The sequence below is a fragment of the Petaurus breviceps genome, unplaced genomic scaffold, assembly GCF_028583685.1.
Source record: "Petaurus breviceps papuanus isolate PSGF00001 unplaced genomic scaffold, PetGlider_PUasm1.0 90740, whole genome shotgun sequence".
In the NCBI taxonomy this organism is placed as follows: Eukaryota; Metazoa; Chordata; class Mammalia; order Diprotodontia; family Petauridae; genus Petaurus; species Petaurus breviceps.
Window position 1 is genome coordinate 4,490,906 of NW_027187330.1, and position 20,630 is coordinate 4,511,535.

The 20,630-nt window shown below is 39.6% G+C and overlaps 2 protein-coding genes across 3 annotated transcripts in view; both read left to right on the forward strand.

Annotated features, from left to right (window-relative positions):
• CUTC (cutC copper transporter) overlaps positions 1-20,630 on the forward strand; it is a 304,182-nt gene that overhangs the window by 115,929 nt on the left and 167,623 nt on the right. The window lies entirely within an intron of this gene.
• On the forward strand, positions 9,012-9,679 carry LOC138145437 (thymosin beta-4). Its single transcript, XM_069067056.1, has one exon. It carries the CDS (start codon positions 9,077-9,079, stop codon positions 9,209-9,211), a length of 135 nt encoding a protein of 44 aa, XP_068923157.1. The 5' UTR covers positions 9,012-9,076; the 3' UTR covers positions 9,212-9,679.

Consider the following 20,630-nt stretch of genomic DNA (forward strand, 5'->3'; position numbering starts at 1 on the left):
TTGCAGATGAGGGAACTGAGGACAGTACAGCACTAGAGAAGAGAGTTTTGGATTTGGGGTCCAAGGACCTGGATTTGAATCCTCATTCTGTTTCACAACTTACCTTGGGCAAGTCAATTAACTTCTCTAGACCTCAGTTATTTCCTTGTAAAATGATGGGGTTGTATGAAATGACTTCTAGGATCCTTTCTAGTTCTGTTATGACCATGACTTGCCCAGGGTCACAAAACCAATAAGTACTAAAGCTAGAGTTTGAACCACAGAAGATCATGCATTCCAAGTCGGTAGGGTCCTCGAGATAATCAAGTTCAACTCCTTTATTTTACAGGTGAGGAAACAGAGGTTAAGTAATGGCCCAGGGTCACGCAGTTATACTACGTTCCTGAATCTGAACCCAATTATTCTTTTTTGGGGGGTTGGGGTGGGGAGGAGGCAATTGGGGTGAGGAGGAGGCAATTGGAGTTAAGTGATTGCCCAGGGTCATACCAATGGTAAGTGTCTGAAGTGGAATTTGAACTCAGGTCCTCCTAACTCCAGGGTCATAGCTGCTCCCTAACCCAAGCATTCTTGACTCTAAGTCCAGTGATCTTTCTCCTACCCAGGTGTTAATTCTCTACACCCAGGCCTCTTTCCACCATACCCTGCTGCTTTTCTCACTGAAATATGATCTCTGGATAGACCATCTTCTTATGTCTCTCTGGAGTGACAAACCCTTGTGGCAATGCCATACTTTGAGCAACCCTCAGGCTGTTCCCTGAGGCAGGATACAGGTTCATTAACTTCCCTTGGATCAGGTTGTTACCCTGCAGAATCCATCACTCCTTCCTGGCACTGTCCAAACTTTGACACCTAGGGGATTTAGCAAAAATCTCAAATTCCTCTTTATGTGTAACTCTTGCTCCAACTACACACAAAGAAAGAAGTCACATATGCAAATTGGTCTCCAGAATAGCTCTGGGTATCCCATAATTCGACAAGATAAATATGCAAATTCATGGCTCTGGGTTACATGTATATATTAATTTCCTTCTCTATTCCCTTGTACTTGGGAATGCAGGGGGAGGTGTTTGATGGAGAACTGCAACTTGGTTGAATTTATACCAAAACAAACACTGAAAGGTGAAAAATAGTAATCAACAGATCTATCTACATTAGGGGTAGGGAGTCTTCCATCTAATCTAGTCTTTGGCTTAATTTCATTTGGTCCTCCCTGATTTTGCTGCGATCACTACCACTGCAGTCCAGAGAATAATTTGTTGAGTTGCTCAGATGGTTATATTATTCAAATAAGAACCTCTGAAAGTTTCAGAATGATGGTAAATTAAATCAGTTGTGTTTCAGAGGGAGAAACCTCAATCTTAATGAAACTCACAGCTTTATTGAGCAAAGAAGTAAAACCTTTGAAGAGTAGTTTTACCTTGCCTCGTGGTCACCTCAGAATCAGTCTTTCTTTTCCTCATTCTTCTATTGAATATGTATCAGTCACTTTGATGTGTTGGGGATATAAAGTCCTTGCTCTCAAAGAATTCACAGTTTAGTGAGGAAGATTACATACACACAATTATGTACAAAGAAAATATAGACCCTTAATGCACAGTATTTAATGTTTAGGCTTTCTTGAAATGATGTTATTGCTATTTGTTTTTAATCTTCTATGTTCTGCTGTGCACATGGCATGTTTTTTTTCTTAGTTTATATTTAAGTTTATAATGTTTCTTTTTCCCTTATTATTTATTTAAGTTTTAGTATTTATCTAAAATTAAAAAAAATTTTTTTAAAGAAAATATGGACAAGATAAACTAGGAGTAGTCTCAGAGGGAAGGCACTAAGATGCACAAAGATGTGTAGCTTACTAATACTAATACACTATTGGTGATGCTCTGAATTAGTCCAACCATTCTCAAAACAGTTTGGAATTAGGGAAAAGTTACTTAATTGTCCATTGTCTTTGACCCAACAATCTCTCTATATAGTAACTGGTTATTAACAGAGATCCCTGATGTAACAAAATATTCACAGTATCACCCTGTGGGAGCAGAAAACTAGAATCAAACTGGGTAGATATCTGCTGGGGAATGACTGAACAAGCAGAATTATGGGAACCAAATAGAATATTATTATTAGACATTAAGAAATTATGGAGATTGTATGACGCTATGGAGGGGGCGGAGAAGGGAAAGGAGGGGGAGAAAATTTGAAACTCAAAGAACTGGGGAACTGAATCTTGTAAATTCAAAGTAAACAAACAAATTAATAAAGAGAAAAAATAAAATAGTAATAAAATAAAAAATACATGAAAAAAGAAATTATGGGTATGAGGAATTCAGAGAAACATGAGAAGATTTGCACGATTAAGTGATACAAAGAAAAGAAATGAAAACAGGGGTGGCTAGGTGGTGCAGTGAATAGAGCACTGGCCCTGGTGTTAGGAGGACCTGAGTTCAAATGTAGCCTCAGACACTTAACACTTACTAGCCATGTGACCTTGGGCAAGTCACATAACCCCAATTGCCCCTCCAAAAAAGAAAAAAGGAAGGAGAACAAAGCAAATAACAGACACAATGACTACAATAAAGTAAATGAAAACAAGACTGAAAAGCAGCTGAACTCAGATTCTTTGCAACTAACAATTTTGGTTCTGGACATCAAATGAGGAAACATTTCTCCTCATAGTAGAGAGTAAATGGAATACTATGGTTGCAGAATGTCATATACATTGTCAGTGAGATTGTCTTTGTCATTTGGTTTTCTTCCACTCATTTCTTTATCACAAGCTCAATGGGGGATCAGAGTGTAGTAGGGAGGTTATATGCCAAGAAATGATTATGAAAAAAAAAAAGGTATCAATAAAATAAGAAAATCATTGCTTACTTTAAAAAATTATAATTGTTGTATTTTTAATTTACAAAATAAAACAAGCATTTCTCTAACATTGTAGAATAATTAAAAGAAGATTTCCCATGAAACTATACATCTATTGTGCATAACTTGCTATTCCTTTTGAATATATTACAAATTTATCATGTAAATTTCTTTTTTTGTTGTTTTTTTCCTTCCCTCCCCCCACCCTATAGAAAAGAATACACATTTTTCTCAGTAGTTCAGGGTAACTTTACAAAGATGGACCATATATTAGGACATAAAAATTTTATAGTTAAAAGCAGAAAAGCAGAAATATTAAAAGTATTTTTTCAGATCACAATGCAATAAAAATTATATTTAATAAGGGACCACAGAAACATAGATTAAAAACTAATAGGACATTAAACAAACCCAATCTTTTTTTTAAGTTTTTATTTAAAGTTTTGAGTTCTAAATTCTCTCCCTGCCTCTCCTCCCCCATCCCTGCAACAATAAGCAATCAGATATGGGTTATAAGTGTGCAATTATGTAAAACATTTCCACATTAGTCATTCTGTACAAGAAGACTTGAATAAAAGAAAAAATGAAAGGACATGAAAAATAGCATGCTTCAGTCTATATTCAAACAATCTCAATTCTTTCTCTGAAGATGCATAGTATGTGTCATCATTAGTCCTCTAGGATTGTCTTGGATCATTATATTGATGTGAATAATTAAGTTATTCACAGTTCTTTATTGAACAATATTGCTATTACTGTGTACAATATCTTCATAGTTCTATTCACTTCTCTATGCATCAATTTATGTGAAGTCTTTCCAGGTTTTTCTGAAATCATCCTGCTTGTCATTTCTTATAGCACAATAATATTCCATTATAATCATTACATACAAACATTACAATGTTTAGCCATTCCCCAATTGAAGGGTATCCCTTGGATTTCTGATTCTTAGCCACCACAAAAAAGAGCTGCTTTAAATATTTTTGTACAAATAAGTCCTTTTTAAGGATCTCTTTGGCATATAGACCTACCAGTGGTATTGCTGGATCAAAGGGTAAGCACAGTTTTGTAGCCCTTTGGGCATAGTTCCTAATTACTCTCCAGAATGGTTGGATAAGTTCACAACTCTACCAAGAATGCATAATGTCCCAATTTTCCCACATCCCCTCCAGTATCCAATATTTTTCTCTTTTGTCATATTAGCCAATCTGACAGGTATGAGGTCAGAAAAACAGCCTAATATCAAAAAATGAGTGAGTTACTTCTATATTTAACTATAGTAGGTGTGCCCAGTTATTTTCCTCATTGCACTCACTGATGAAGACTTTGTTATATCATTGATGATGTCTCTTCCTACAGGGTTTGGGAGTCTCATTCCACTCTCCCCTCCACTGGTAAGGACTTTGTTCTGGCATTAATGATATCTCCTTCATAGGGTCTGAGTTCTTTGCCTTGTCTTGGGTTTCCCTATTGGTGAAGAATGATTGATTGACTCATAGCTAGTTAATGCATCAGGGATACATGTTTGGGAATGGACTTTAAAAGGAAAGGCTACAAAGGAAATTCTGATCTAGAAGGTCAAATAGAAAGAGATCAATTGAACATACATGTATTTTCCTGGAGGGATGCCCTTGTAGTCATACAGTCCTTCCAGGGAGCCATGTAGGAGAGAAGTTTTTGGACCCATTAGAGGATTGGGGAGAGGGGATCCAAAAATTTTTGGATCCAGTTTCTGGACCTAGTAGAGGATTTTCTGGATCATGCCAAGTTCTTGAACCAAGTTCAGGAGTTCTTGGAAATTATGGGATTTGGATCTAGGAGAGAAGGATATCAGCAAGGGGAAAAAATATGTTCAAGCAAACCTAGACATTGCCTTTCATTGTTATGTGATTTACATGGGTTGTGCAGGTTCCAGGAAAGGGGATGGGGGGGAGGGAACATCTCTTTAGTAAATCTAATACTTTTATTTTCCAGGGTCCATCCAGGGCAGTACTATAGATCTAGAGGTCCCTGGAGAGTAAGACTCAAGGGAATGGGAAGAATTGTCTTGACTGTTTATGGACTCAGGTATAATTCTTTTGCATTAATTTCCAGGTCATGTAAAACCTGACCCTCAGTCAATGTTTTATTAACCGAAACATCTACAAAGGAGCTGAGGACCCTTTATTTTTTTTAAAATTAGTTTTCTTTTTATTGTGAATTTAAATATTATCAACAAATACAAACACTTCAAAAAAACAAGAAAAAGACAGAAGTTTATATAAGGAACTGTGAACTTTTGACATATATAGTATATTCTTAAAGAAACATATGTGGGGGGGGGGGTGACTAGGTGGCACAGTGAAAAGAGGACCTGTCCTGGAGTCAGGAGAACCCGAGTTCAAATACAGCCTCAAACACTTAATTCTTACTAGCTATGTGATCTTGGGCAAATCACTTAAATCCAATTGCCCTGCCTTCCCCTCTCCAAAAAGGAAAAAAAAGAAATACATGTGGGGAAAAAAAGAAATATATATGTATATATAGTTATTATTATAGTGTCATTTAATTTAACAAGCTAGCAATACAATGCTCCATTTTCTGTGTTCCGTTCTACACTTTTGTTTTCTTCTGTGGAAAAAATAATTATATTATAAAATACAGTTATATTATAAAAATAGTTATATTATTAAAAATAATAATATAAAGAACAATTTTGAAGGACGCTTTCTCTTTTCTATGAAGACCTCTAGATACAAATCAAATTCTGATTTTCTTTCTTTTTTTTTTTAAGCAATATTGGGTTTTTTGTTTGGGTTTTTTTGGAGGGGGGAAGGCTGGGTAGTTGGAGTTAAGTGACTTACCCAAGGTCACAAGGCTAGTAAGTGTTAAGTGTCTGAGGCCAGATTTGAACTCAGGTCCTCCTGACTCCAAGGCCAATGCTCTATTCACTGCGCCACCCAGCCACCCCAAAATTCTGATTATCCCAAGAGAAACCCTGGGTATCAGCATGAACCAAAAAGAGAGATTGCATAAGAATCTCCTCAGGTTGACCCTGATGTGTATATACACCTACAGCTTTGTTTCTGGGTCGTAGGTTACATAATAGTTTGTTAAATCAATTCAATTGGACAAGCATTCATTAAATACCTACTGCGTGTACCTCTTGGTCTTACATGTGTTTGTTTGATGAGGTTGGTATAGTGAGGCTTGTTATTTGTAGTCACATCTGATCTTCTCTGACAACCAGCAAGGATCTTTGCATATAGTAACATAATAATACCAATAATAACCAACGCTTATATGATGCTTCAGGGTTTACAAAGCACTTTACACATGTTATTTCATTTGCTCCATAATTAAGCAAATACTCTTGATACCATTATGTAATGGAAGGACACGTCAATGAGGACCATGAGCAGTATTCTGGCCTGCTTTCAGTACAACACTTAGAATCTTGGTGAGCCCTCTTTTGGTCATGCATGACTGAAGGATTAGAGCTGTGTGATGATTGTCAGAGCCAGAAGGACTGGTGATGATACCAGAGTGGAGTCTGAATACAAAAGGATCATCTCCAGCTTCCTTAGTCTTTTTGCACTTTTCTCTTTCTCAGCAACTTTCAAAGAACTTTTGGGCAGGGGAAGGGGCAGCAGCTTCACTTCCTTATCTTCTACCCAGCTTCCACGTGTTGCTGAGCACATGGTACCTGATTCCAAACCATTCTTCCCTTGTGTTAGATGAACGGCCAGACATGGAATGGACAAAGTTGTGACTTTGTGAGCTCTGAATGATCAGAAGAGTCATCTAAGATCCCCAGAGCAACCAGAGTGTCAAGGAGAGGAGTCCACCAGCACCAGTGGCATCCGTAACTTGAGTCTGGAGAGGAGTCAGATGAGAGGCTTACCCAGCTTGGTCTAGCCAAGACTCGAAGATCTACAAGCAGTCAGCCCAGCTAAATGAGATCACTTCAACTCAAAGTGGACTTTGTAGAGAATCCTAAAAGGAAGAAAAGGAATCTCTTTGTCAGTCACTTTGAGCCACCCTCTAGGTCCCACATCTTCTCTACACGTATGCCTGAGTACCTTTGCTGTTTCGTTTTGAGCCCCATGACCATGTATGTGTAAATAGGAAAGTATAAACTCATGGGGGTGGGAGGAGTGGAGAGGATGTTTTTGTAACTTCTGTCTATACTTCTGCACCTTTACAGTGAAAGTTGAATACCTTTGTAAAAGCTAATTGATATTAATTGGTTAATCAAGAGTTCAATAGCTATAATATTAGAAATCCCAGCCACTAGGGTAAGGGTGGGGAACCTGCAGCCTCGAGACCACACGTGGCTCTCTAGGTCCTCAAGTGCAGACCTTTGACTGAATTCAAACTTCACAGAACAAATCTCCTTAATAAAAGGATTTGTTCTGTAAAACTTGGACTCAGTCAAAAGGCTGCACCCAAGGACCTAGATGATAGAACCCTGAGGGAACCCCGATCTGCCATTTTGAGAAGGGGGTTGGTTTGGGTTGGGAGAGTACAACAAATGACTTGGCAGAAGTTAAGTGATTTGCTCCAGTCCAGCAATCAGCAAGTATTAGAGATAGGATTCAAACCCAAGTCTCTGCTGAGTATAAGACCAGCACTCATTATAGTGTGTAGAACCAGCAGAAGATTCCTGAATAACTTCTTGCCTTTCCTACCACCTCAAATAATAAGAATAGAGTTTCTTTTTTCAAAGACCATGCACATGGTCTTTCCCTTTCACTTCTTCTATTACTCTTTCCACAGGGTTTCCCTCCCCCCAGGACTCTCACTCAGTGTGAGCCTTACCCACATCTATAGTCCGTTGTTGACTAAGAGAATCTTGGGTACAAACTATATTCAGGAAGGTAATTACAAGTAAAGGCTCATTATTCACATCAGCTTGTCATAGGTTAACACAATCAGCATGTTAGCAGCTGTCTTCAGTTCTACTTCCTAATACACTCCCCAGGTCAGATGTTTCCTGCAGTTCCAGTTCTCAGGGGAGGGGAAAAAAAATTTCCTTCTTCCCCCTCTCCTTCCTTGCTAGTCTACCCTTACTCCTACCAACCCCCTATCCCTAAGTCCAAAACAGGAGGTATTTTGTTTGGTTCCCTTACACACTGAAAGAGTAAGGTCTTTTGTGTCTGGATTCCCAGTGAGTGCCTTTGTTCCAGGCCTAATTGTTGTCCTCAAAGGCATTAAAGCTATGGGAAAATAAGGGATCGTCCAACTTTTCCTTGATCCAACCACATCTAGAATATTGCATTCTGTTGTGCTCGAGAAGGAAGAGAACTTTCAGAAGGGGGTAAGTAAAATGGTGAAGGGCCTTGGGACCACACTGTATGAAAATTGGCTGATGATGTTTCATCCAGAGAACAGAAGGGAGGTTTGGGGATGGGGGCTGGGGAGAGAAAGATGACTGGCTTCAAGTCTTTGAAGGGCTGTTGGGGGAAATACAGATTTGCCTTGCCCAACTTGGCCCCGAGCATAGAAATAGGAACTGTGTGGGGAAATTACAGTTATGTTTACAAAGGAAAACTCAGACTTAGATCTAACCTAAAGTAAAAGTAGGGGAGTCCTGGGGTCCTCCTCATTGGACTTTGTCAAGGAGGGACTGGAAGAGAGTCTGTAAGGTGTGTTGCAATGGAGATTCTCATTCAGTTGTGGGTGTTAGACAAGATGGCCTCTAAATCTCTTCCAAAATGTAGCTTCTGTGATTCCATGGGATTCTGCGAATTCCCACATGGCAACTTCCTTGCTTTTCTTCCAACACCCCTTATCAAGTTTCTCTTCTTCAGATTCTCTTTTTTTGTCATCTGGAACAAGTGGTGGCTGTTCCCTGCTTTCAAACCTTTTGAAACTGACCATAGAGCTATCTAAATTTAAGCTAAGTTATTTAGGATGTAGTGGATAAAGAGATTGTGAAGAAGACTAGGTTTAAGCCCTGCCTCTGATATATATTGGCTGTGAGACTTTGGACAAATCACTTAACTACTCAGGGTTCTAGGAAATTCTCTGATACTATAAATTGCAGAAAAATTGCCAACCTGCATTGGTAGAGAGTATTTCCTCATCTGGAAATTCCCTATACCAATAGAATAACAGGTTAAGCCCCATCCCTGTTTTTAATATTAAAAATAATGTACTCTCAGTTTGGAGCTGCTACCTTGGAGATCTGACTTACTGGTGCGCCCCGCCCATCACTGCTTAATTTGCAAAAATGTCTGACAAACCAGATATGGCTGAGATTCAGAAATTCAATAAGTCTAAATTGAAGAAGACAGAAACACAAGAGAAAAACCCACTGCCTTCAAAAGAAACAATTGAACGGGAGAAGCAAGCGGGTGAATCGTAATGGAATCTGCTCGGCCAATATGCACTGTACATTCCACAAGCATTGCCTTCTTAATTTGACTTCTTTTAGCTGTTTAACTTTGTAAGATGCAAAGAGGTTGGATAAAGTTTAAATGACTGTGCTGCCCCTTTCAACATCAAAAGAATAAAGAACTACTGACATTGAATTGAATGAAGGCCTCGCCGGCTGCCTCTTTCCATCTGCCTGTCCTGGCTAGTTTGGGTCCTGGCAGCATTAAAAAAAATTTTTTTTAAGAGCTTGCATGTTCGTGAAAAGAAGAACCCGGGTAGGACTACAGTAAATCTAGTTAACAGTAAAATGCAGAGCCGTACCAAGGTCCTGGCAAGCTAGCTGTAAAATGCAGTTAATCAGAGTGCCATTTTTTTTTTGTTCAAATGATTTTAATTATTGGAATGCACAATTTTTTTAATATGCAAATAAAAAGTTTTGAAACCTGAAAAAAAATAATGTACTCTGACTGACTGACCCATACAACAACCTACATCAGTCATGAATCTAATTTCCACATGTTTTCTATGCTCTATTTTTGTAGAACATCTTTTTTTATTCTCATTTTTCTCTTATCCCCATCCTGTCCTTGTGGGCTCAACCTCCTCTGTCCTGTCACTATACCCCTTGGGGTAAAACAAGTCAAGTACCCCTTCCTGGGATTGCTTTCTAGTCATTTCTCATACTTGCACATTAGGTATCTACATTCCTATTCTATTATCGTCTATGTTAAAATAGGCTGCATAATATGGGTATTGTGTCTTTCACGATCCTACTGACTGATTTCCCCCCTCTAACTGCTTTACTGATAATGAACTGCCTTATTCTTAAATGTTGTTTTTCATCCTTGGTTTTCAGAGGACCAGTGAGATCACGGGTGATGGCTAAGTTGTTAATTGGATTTAAAGGAAGCAGAGTTACACAAAGTCATCAGCCAGACTCTCTCTTCCTCAGTCATCAAAGTCCAATGGCAGGACAAAAGTCAAGATGCCTGGAGGTGACCCGGGATGCAGTGGGTAACCTTGGCATCTTCCATGCCTGACCAAGCTCTAAGCACTGCACAGTGCCCGCCTTAGCCTCCTTCATGGCTGTTGGAGCAAATTATTCTCAATCACCTACATGTGTGAGTCCAAGTTTCACAGGTCTCAGTCTTGAGACCTGTCAGTTACCCTCAACCTGAATTAATCCATCTGCTGAGATGGCTTACTGGGGCATAGCTGCTGTACATGCTACACAGCTTCTTGGAGCCGCAGGTGGAGAGTTGGGTGGTAGAGGGACAACAAAGGTGGACAAGCAGCCCTGAAAAGGTCTCAGCAAACCCTCACACCAGAAGTGCTGGTCTTCCCTGAATGCCCCATACACATGGGGTATATGTTCTTTTTTTTATTATTATTTTTGATGGGGGAAGGCAAGGCAATTGGGGTTAAATGACTTTCCCAAAGTCACACAGCTAGTAAGTATGTCAAGTGCCTGAGGTCACATTTGAACTCAGGTCCTCCTGACTCCAGGGCCGGTGCTCTATTCACTGTGCCACCTCGCTGTCATTTGTATGCTCTTATACATGTACATGTTATCATTCCCAATAGAATGTAAACTCAGCCTGGAGATGCCTTTGCCCTTGGGGCCAGCCCCTTCCTCCCATTGGCAAGTTCCTGTCTGCAATGCCCATTTAAAGGAGTGCCTGGGCCAGCCACAGCTTTCCTCTCTCCAAGCTCTGCTCAGGACTCTACAGACTTTTCTGTCTTGTTCCATTTTGGTACCTTCTCTGCTCCCTTTCAACTCCCTTTTATGTGTTGTCTTCCCCCCCTTTAAAATGTAAGCTCCTTAAGGGCAGGGACTATCTTTCTTTTTTGCTTGTATTTGTACTCTTAGCACTTAGGCCAGTGCCTGTAACATGATGTGTCTGTCTGTCATCTATCTGTCCATCTGTCTGTATCTATCCAACTGTCCATCTGTCTGTCTGATCCATCCATATATCTATCCATCTATCTATCCATCCATCTACCCACTTATCTATCTAAGCTCCTTAAAAGCCTGGTTTCATTTTTTTTCTTTGTATCTATTCTCTATATCCATAGTGCCTAATACATAGAAAGATGCTTGAAAAATGTTTGTTGATTGATTGGTAGAGGACATTTGTCCACATAAAATGCTAGCCGCTACCTTAGAGGACTCTCTTTTTAAAATTCTCTCACCATTTTGTTTCCAGAATCAGCCTCTGGGCTAGGATCAAGAATGAGAGGCGCTGCAACTGGAATGACAAGAAGGCCCTTAATTGATTGTCATTAGGGAATATATCCTTAAAATCACAACATTAGCAGGTAGATTTTGATCTCCCTAAGGTATGGGACTCTTCTGTAAGTACTGTGAGGGTTGGCAAATTTAGATAAGTTCTAGTCTTTACTCCAGAGACAGATAGGTAGCACAGTGGACAGAGTACCAGACTTGGAGTCAGGAAGATGAATCTTCCTGAATTAAAATCTGACCTCAGATACTCCCTGGCTACATGACCCTGGGCAAGATACTTAACCTTGTTTGCCTCAGTTTCCTCATCTGTAAAATGAGCTGGAGAAAAAAATGGCAAACTGCTCCAGTATCTTTGTCAAGAAAATCCCAAATGGGGTCACAGAGAGTCAAATATAACTGGAAAACAACCACCAAAGTCTCTACTCCAGCAAAGTTTACGATCTCAGTATCAGTGATTAATTTGGTGGATAGGATGGACAAAGCTGGACTGGCACACATTTCTAGAGATTATGAATCAGATTCATTATAAGTGCATACACACATTAACACATTAACTTTGATAGCATGGCAGAGCTGTAACTAGGAATGTCTTTGCTGTGCTCATGCAATCCCAACCAATCTTGGGATAAATACCATGCAACTTGTGCTCAGTTGACAAAGAAATTGCATCACTACCCAGGACATTGGCTTGAGGCTGATGCCCACAGTGGCGGTTGAGGGGATAACCTACCCTGACTGACTTACTTGATTACCCCCACCCTTTTAGGTATGGTTCTCCCCAAAACAAGGGGTGATAGACCTACTTTTAAGGCAGTGAATATGCACAAACACACACAGGTTTCATCACAGATCTCTCCCCACACCTGTCTCTCTATCCTGACAGAAGGCGGGCTGGGGGCCATAGGGTCTTCAGCTTAATCTTCTCTGGTGCCAAAACCCCAGGCCTGTTCTCAAGCGTTCCATTCCTCCTCAGCCCTTCTCCTCCCTCCTGTTGTGAATTCTAGCAGCAGCAAAGCAAATGAAAGCCCACACTTAATTGGAAAGTGATGAGTGATCAGCTTCTTGTCTCTAAAAGGTTGGAGCTGGAAGAGTCTTCAACCCCACATACAGTAACCCTAACCCCAGACTTACCGTAATTTTAGACAGCTGCACCCAGGAATAGAGGAGGCCTAAGGGACTCCAAATTTAGCAGGGCATCGGGTAAGAAAGGGCATCCGCCCACAGGAAATGGAGAAGATAATGTACACACTGAAATGGAGAGAAATGAGAGGTACTGGAATTGAAAATAGAGGAGGCTTTCTGGTCTCGCTCTTTGAAACAAGGCTTGGGCTCTCATTCCTTATCTAAGGAAGAAGCAGAGGTAGGTTGGCTTATCAGTTTTAGAGGAGCAGTCTTTGTTTTCACTTAACATTGTCAAGGTGTCTTGGGACTGGGGTTTCGATCCTTCTGGAAATAAGCTACACTCCATTCTAGAAGGGCTTCCAGGAAAGGAGATGCTGGAGAAGGACATGATGTCAGCAAATAGCTATTTGCCATTTGTCACAATTGGCCCCACACAAATGACTGCGGTTGTTTTGGCCATCCTCAGAGAACGGAAAGTACTATGTAGGGGGCATTTGTGCTATTTGGTTGAGGAATTCACGACGACAGTGGATTGAAAGCAGTTCTCCCGTGTTTCTTTAATATCAGAACAGCAGCTCAGGCTTTTCTGAGAACAAAAAGGTACAATGGCAGCCCAGTTGGATATCAATTAATCAATCAACAAGCATTTAATAAGCACTTAATAAATAGTTGTTTTCTTAAAAAAAAAACCCAACCCACTACCTTCTGGGGCACTGGGCTAAGTATTGGGGAATGTGTGTATTTATATATATTTATATATGTGTACTTATAATGAATCTGATTAGTAATCTCTAGAAATGTGTGCCAGTCCAACTTTGTCCATCCTGTCCACCAAATTCATCACTGAGGGGAAAGAAAAGGAAACCATCCCTGCCCTCAAGGAGTTTCCATTCTAAAATCATGCATTTAGAGGTGTGTACAAAGGACATACAGAGTAGATTCAATGTAACTTTAGAGGTGAAGGCCTGGGAGATCTGGGAGAAGAAGGGAGTTATGGAGGAGGGGAAGAAAGGGACTGGAAGAGTCTTCCTTGCTGGAGTTGAGACTTGATGGAAGCCAGGGGAGACTAAGAGGTGAACTGAAGAGGAAGGAGAACATTTCTGGCATGGGGAGCAGCCAGTGGAAAGTCAGATGAGGAACAGCATGGAGGACAGTATGATTGGGCTGTAGAGCTCCCGGAGGGGAGTAGTGTGTAATTAGACTGGAAAGGTAGACAGCGGACACAGGTGGTGAAGAATTTTAAATGCCAAATAGATAATAATACCTGATACATGAAGAGGGATTGTTTTTATTTCCTGTAGAAGTAAAACACTTCCAAAATATCATCCAAGGCCCTAATTATCTTTGCATCCTCAGTACCAACCATCCCAACCAAAATCTTTGAGTTTTGTCACATGCTTTAAAAAATAAAATAATTTCTCAATAAATAAAAATCCATTTTCTTTCCTTTCTATCCCCTGTTTGACCATGTCTAAAAACGTCTCATTCTTCATACCATTTCTGACACAAAGGGAATTGTTCATTTCATCACCAGTCCCTGCATTAACGAGTTATTATGGCTTTTTAAGTTGTTTGAGTTTTTGTTGTTGTTATTTAACTGCTTTCCAGCTGTGTCTAACTCTCTGTGACCCCACTTGGGGCTTTCTTGGCAAAGATACTGGAATTGTTTGCCATTTCCTTCTCAAACTCATTTTATAGATGAGGAAACTGAGGCAAACAGAATTAAGTGACTTGCCCAGGGTCACATAACTAGTGTCAAGCATCTGAGGCAGGATTTGAACTCAGGTCTTCCTGACTCCAGGCCTTGCACTGTCTTCACCACACCACCTACTTTTTTTTACATTATAGTATAGATTGTTCTACTTGACCTCTTCATTTTCCTCTGCATCTGTTCAGACAAGGAATACAGGTTTCACTAAAACTGTCATTCTTATCCTTTTTCACGACACAATAATATTTCAGCACATTCACAGTTTAGCCCTTCCCCAGTTGATGGGCAGTCCCTAATTTTCAGTTATTTGCTACTATTGTCACATGCTTTTTGGCAGATCTGAGCTGGAGCTCAGTCCTTTCAGATTCTAGTAAGATTCTCAGATTTTACTTCAAAATACCTACAGAACTTCACATACTCATGGAGAGTATTTCTTTTAATTTCTTTTACATTACTATCTTTTTTAGATCACCTTCATTTCCCAGTGATAGCCCTTGTTTTTTCTTTTGATGATTAGTCTTGACAATACAAGTTTAAACAGGACCCAAATTCACAAATTTTCTATCTATGTATATGTATGTGCACACATCTTTTATCTTTAAGAAACTTTTATTTATTTTTAAATAAAGGTTTATTTTCCTGTAGGGGTCACAAACCTTTTTTTTTTTTTTGGCAAATCTATTTTAGCAATTTAATTCAATTTACTGAATGGATTACTGTGGCAGACAAGCAGAAGGAACCAAGGGATAAAGAAAGGGAGGGAGGGAAGGAAGGAACGAAGGAGAGAAAGAAGGAAGGGAGGGAGGAAAGAAGAGAGGAAGGAAGGAAAGGAGAGAGGGAGGGAAGAATGACCCTATGGAATTTATAAACTAGTAGAGGGGAGGGAGAGAAAGGGAAACAACACACATAAACTCATAACCATAATACAAAATAAAGCTTAATAAGTATAACCAGAAGGGTGGTTAGGTGGTGCAGTGAGTAGAGCACTGGCCCTGGAGTCAGGAGGACCTGAGTTCAAATTCGGCCTCAGACACTTACACACACACACACACAAAACTAGCCATGTGACTTTGGGCAAGTCACTTAACCCCAATTGACCTCCAAAAAGCAAAAAAAAAAATTTTAATAAGTATAACCAGAGGGTCCCCTCTGATCTACTGAACCAGGGTCTGTGGAGAGCCATTCCATGGTCCTTTTCTGGGGAGAGGTCAAAGCACATGTGTCATTGGGAGGAGCCCAAGGCATAGGGACGTCCTCAAACATGTTTCATGAGGGGACACCCATACCCCAGTCCCACAAATCCAGGGAAGGGGGCTCCCCTCTTATATCTATTATACTAGTATCACAAGTACAAAGTATTATAAGCAAACCAAGGAGGAAAAGGTGGTCAGTGCATCCAGACTTTGGGGAATTTGGAGGTGCTTCCATTCCATCTGTCTCTGCCTCGAGAAATGTCCAGCTTTTGAGATGTCCTGGCACTAGAATTGCTTGTTCACAGTCCATAGGTTTGTCTCACTTTATCTTTATCCCTGGGTTTTACAGCTCATCTTCCTGAACTCCTCTTCAAGCGCAGGTTGAACTAAAATTCCTTTCAGCCCAGAGTTTCTGTGATCCTGTGAGTGGATTCCTGATTCCATTATAACCTGGATCCTGCCACATAACCTGAGTGACTTAACCTACCTATAAGCCAAGGACTGTCTTATTTAAACTAACAAGTGATTAATGTTGACTATAGAAGGATAAAAAAGGACAACATTCACAAACTTTATGTATGTGTGTGTATGCATATTCGATTGCTTTCAGTCGTGTCTGGCTGTGACCCCATTTGAGGTTTTCTTGGCAAAGATACTAGAGTGTTTTGCCATTTTCTTCTCCAGTTCATTTTACATATAAGGGAACTGAGGCAAAAAGGGTTAAGTGACTTGCCCAGGGTCACACAGATTCTGAGAGTCTAAGACCAGATTTGAACTCAGAAAATATGTCTTCCTGACTCCAAGCCTGGCACTCTATGCACTATGGTGCCACCTAGCTGCCTATATGTGAATATATGCATATATATGTATATCTACATTTGTATATACACACATATATTTGTATGTATGCCTATCAGTCAGTCCGCCAACAAGTGTTTATTAAGCTCCCACTATATTCCAGGCACCATGCCAAGTGCTGGGAATACAATAGAAAAGGGGAAAAAAATCTACCACTAGTCCCTTTTATTAAGGAAATCTGAATGACTCCATTCAAGGAGAAAACATGGGGACAACATCTATCCAGGGTAAATTAGAAATGTTTCTGAGGCAAGGCACCAAGTTTAAGAGGACCTGGGAAAGTTTGCCCCTAGAAGATCGGACTTTAACTGAGATTTAAAGGAAGTCAGGAAAGCTAGGAGAGAGAGATGAGGAAAAAGAGAATCTGGGAGTCGTGAAAATGCCCAGAGGAAGCCAGTGGAGAGCATGTTGTAGGAACGGTCAAGAGAATGGTGTCCCTGCATCACACATGTGTATGTATGTGATGTGTTAGAGAGATTTTTTTTTTACTGAACCTGCAATTGCATTGGCGTAGGGAGTAACCAGTGAGGAGTTTCTCCCATAAATGGGGAAAATGCCATTTCTAGGGCCCTGAGACCTCTCAGGACTTGCCCATGGTCTCACAGTAGAAGTGAGACCAGAATCTCAGTCTTCCTGACTCCAAAATTAGCTTTCCATTGCACTATAAGGTCTCTCTAGATTTTCTATTTTTATTTATTATCAATATTTATTATTATTACCATTTATTTCCTTCACAACCCAAAGTTTTAGCCTGGTTTTATAATTTGGGGTGACTGTCAATAATACATCAGGTAGACCCCAATACAAGACTAAACAAGGAGCACCAGTCATTTTCTCTCTCCAGGTTCACTAAAAAGATAATGTGCCAAACCTTCCATTCTCTTCATGGGCTCCCCCAAAATCAAGAACTCTAGACTTAAAGGTCTTATTGGGAAACACTCTGAAATATGAGGGTGTGAAATAAAGGCATCACTCAGGGGTGGATCATAGACAACCACTCAGTCACGTGTTCACTGATGTCGAGCCACTATAATAGCTGATATTTGCACATGGCTCTAAGGTTTACCAAGCATGTTATGTGCATTTGGTCCTTCCACCAGTGATGTAGGCAATGCAAATATTATATTGTCCATTTATCATTCCAATTGTTGTCTGGATCTTTTATAGCTCTTCTTTGTCTCTCTTAGGGGGCGGTTCTCTGCAGGGTAAGATCATTCCCTCTGGTTTATTTCTTTTATGTGTGTGTGTGTGTGTTTTAGATTTTTCTTTTCTCTTTTCGGAGGGGGGAAGGTAGGGCAATTGAGGTTAAGTGACTTGCCCAAGGTCTCCCACCGCTAGATTTGTGTTAAGTGTCTGAGGCTGGACCTGAACTCAGGTCCTTCTGACTTCAGGGCCAGTGCTCTATTCACTTCGCCACCTAGCCACCCCACTATGGTTTATTTCTAATAACCTTCTCTAAGAAAAATTTAATAATTTGAGAAGTGAAATTCACTTTACAAAAACCATATTGTCTTTTTGCCCAGAAGGTTTGCTTACAACCATCTTACCCTTTTTAATAAAAATCTCTAATGCACAAAAATCATTGCAAAGATTAAGACTTTAGGAAATTTTCAAAAATACATATTTACCATGTTAAAAACAATTTTTAACATTAAATTTTTGAAAATTTAAGTTGCAAATTCCCTCCCTCCTCTCCCCCTCATTAAGAAGGCAAGCAATTTGATATAGGTTAAATATATGCAGTAATGCAAACCATGGAGATATTTTTTTAAAAATTTTGAAGTTTTCAATTGATATCTTTTTTTAGACATAATTTAGGTTTCTCCCCATATTTCTCCCCTTCTCCCCTCCCAGAGATAACTTCCCTTATAATAAAGAATTAAAAAAGGGGGCGGCCAGGTAGCACAGCGAATAAGAGCACCGGCTCCAGTGTTGAGAACACCTGGAGATCGAATCCGGGGCTCAGACACTTAGCACCCACCCAGAAACACCTGGCCGTGCAACCTTGAGCAAGTTACTTAACCCCAATTGCTTAAAAAAAAAAAGAATTAAAAAAGAAAAAAAAGAAGAGAAAAAACATTCAGCAAAACCTCTCAATATTTTTTTAAAATGACACTATATGCAGCATTCTACATCGATGGACTTCTTCCTCTGCAAAGGATCTAGGGAAGTGTCATCTTATATTCATGTTCTTGATAATTTCAAAACATTTCTTGTATTGTTTTATAGTTTTTTCCCCATTTACATTGTTGTGGTCATTATGTGTATTGTTTTTCTGGCTCTACATACTTCATTTTGCATCCGTTCATGTTAGTCTTTTCAAACTTCTCTGTATTTGTCATTTTCATTGTTTCTTAGAACATAATAATATATTCCATTACATTCAAGCACCACGATTTAGTTAGGTATTCCCCAACCGATTTGTATTGCTTTTGTTATGTAAATATCTTTAAAGGCATCTCAAGTTGGCTGCATCTAATAAACTGTCAGGTCTTAGACTCTAACTTTCATGTCTCCACCAAGATAATCTTACGTTCCATAAATGGGAAGTTCCAGAAAATGACCACGAGGGGGCATCGTTTCCTTATTTCAAGGACTCCCAGAGAGCATTTCCCTTGATTAAAAAAAAAATTGTAGGATCATTGTTTTAGAGCCTTAAGGGACCTTAGAGGTCATCTAGTCCAGTCCCCATGGCTTTCCGATGATGACATGACTTGCCCCAGGTTGCACGGTCAGTAATGGAATATTTAGAGGAAACTTAAGTCCTACCCTTCTCTGGGAGACAGCTTGTCTAACCTAGCCACCAATAGACTTGGTTTCAAGTCCCAGCTATGTGACTTATTATCTGGTGACCTTAGACAAGTCACTCCTTAACCTCAGTTTGATCAACTGTAAAACAGGCATAATATTAGCACCTACTTCCCAGGGTTGTAGTAAAGATCAAATGAGATAATAATTATAGATTGCTTATAGCACAGTGCCTGGCACATAGTAAACACTATATAAATGTTAGCTGTTATCAATATTTACAAAATGCTTAGTAAATACTATATAAATATATAAAAACTTAGTAAATATTTATATGTATTATATATTATAAATTATATATTTATATAATAAATACTATATAAATAGTAGTATTATTTGTTACTTTACTTCTCTGAAACTCAGTTTACCCATCTGTAAAATAGGGATAATAATACTAACACTATATGCCTTGCAGCGTTATTATTGATCCAATGAGATGAAAGCTCTTTGAAGTCATCAAAATTTATATTAGGTGAGTGGCATCAAACTCAAATATAAACTAATCCCTGCAGCTGCATATTGATTTAGAAAACATCAAACTAACATTATCTATGTTGTATTATATTCTTAAATTTTATTTTGTGAAACATTTCCCAATGACATTTTCATCTGGTTTGTGCTGCACTTGGGAGCTTTGAGATGCTTTCAGCTAGTGGATGGGCTGTGACTCTGACCTCTCTGTTCTAAGCTATACCTCATCCACTTTATTTCTCTTCCTTTTTTTGGCCTTTTTTGGGGGGGAGGGAGGGTAACTGGGGTTAAGTGACTTGCCCAAAGTCATAGGGCTAGTAAGTGTTAAGTGTCTAAGGTCAGATTTGAACTCAGGTCCTCCTGACTCCAGGGCTGGTGCTCTGTTCACTGTGCCACCTAGCCATCCCTATTTCTCTTCCTTCTTAATCTTTCTTCTAGAAGAGTACCATGCAATGAAAAATATTTTTCTTAATATAATTGAATTGTATCAATTATTTGAAAACAATGGCCCAGAGGCTGCCCAGCACACTGCTGAGATATAGCTTTACTCACAAGCTAGGAGACAGACACAGGAAAGTGCAGGCATGGGAGGCAGTCAATGAAAATACCAGAAGAGGGCCATCTAGTAGAACAGAGCTGGAAGGGACCTCAGAGGTCATCTAGTCTAACCACTCCCCCCCCTCCCCAATTTTACAAATGAGGAAACTGAGGTCCATGGAGTTTAAGGGACTTGTCCAAGGTCACACAGATAGCAAAGGTTAGAGATGGAATTTGGATTTTGCAGTCACTGGGTTTTTGTTGTTTATTTTTTGGAGATAATCAGAGTTAAGTAACTGTCCCAGGGCCATAGAGCTAGTAAGTATCTAAGGTCAAGTTTGAACTCAGGTCCTCCTGACCCCAGGGCCATTGCTCTATCCACTGTACCACCTGACTGCCTGTAAAGTCAGTGTTCTTATGGCATTCAGATGTGAAACACGGTGGGCCTTGTTCATATTGCTTT

Coding starts and splice junctions, on each gene's coding strand:
- LOC138145437 (XM_069067056.1), top strand. CDS start 9,077: ATGTCTGACAAACCAGATATGGCTGAGATTCAGAAATTCAATAAGTCT.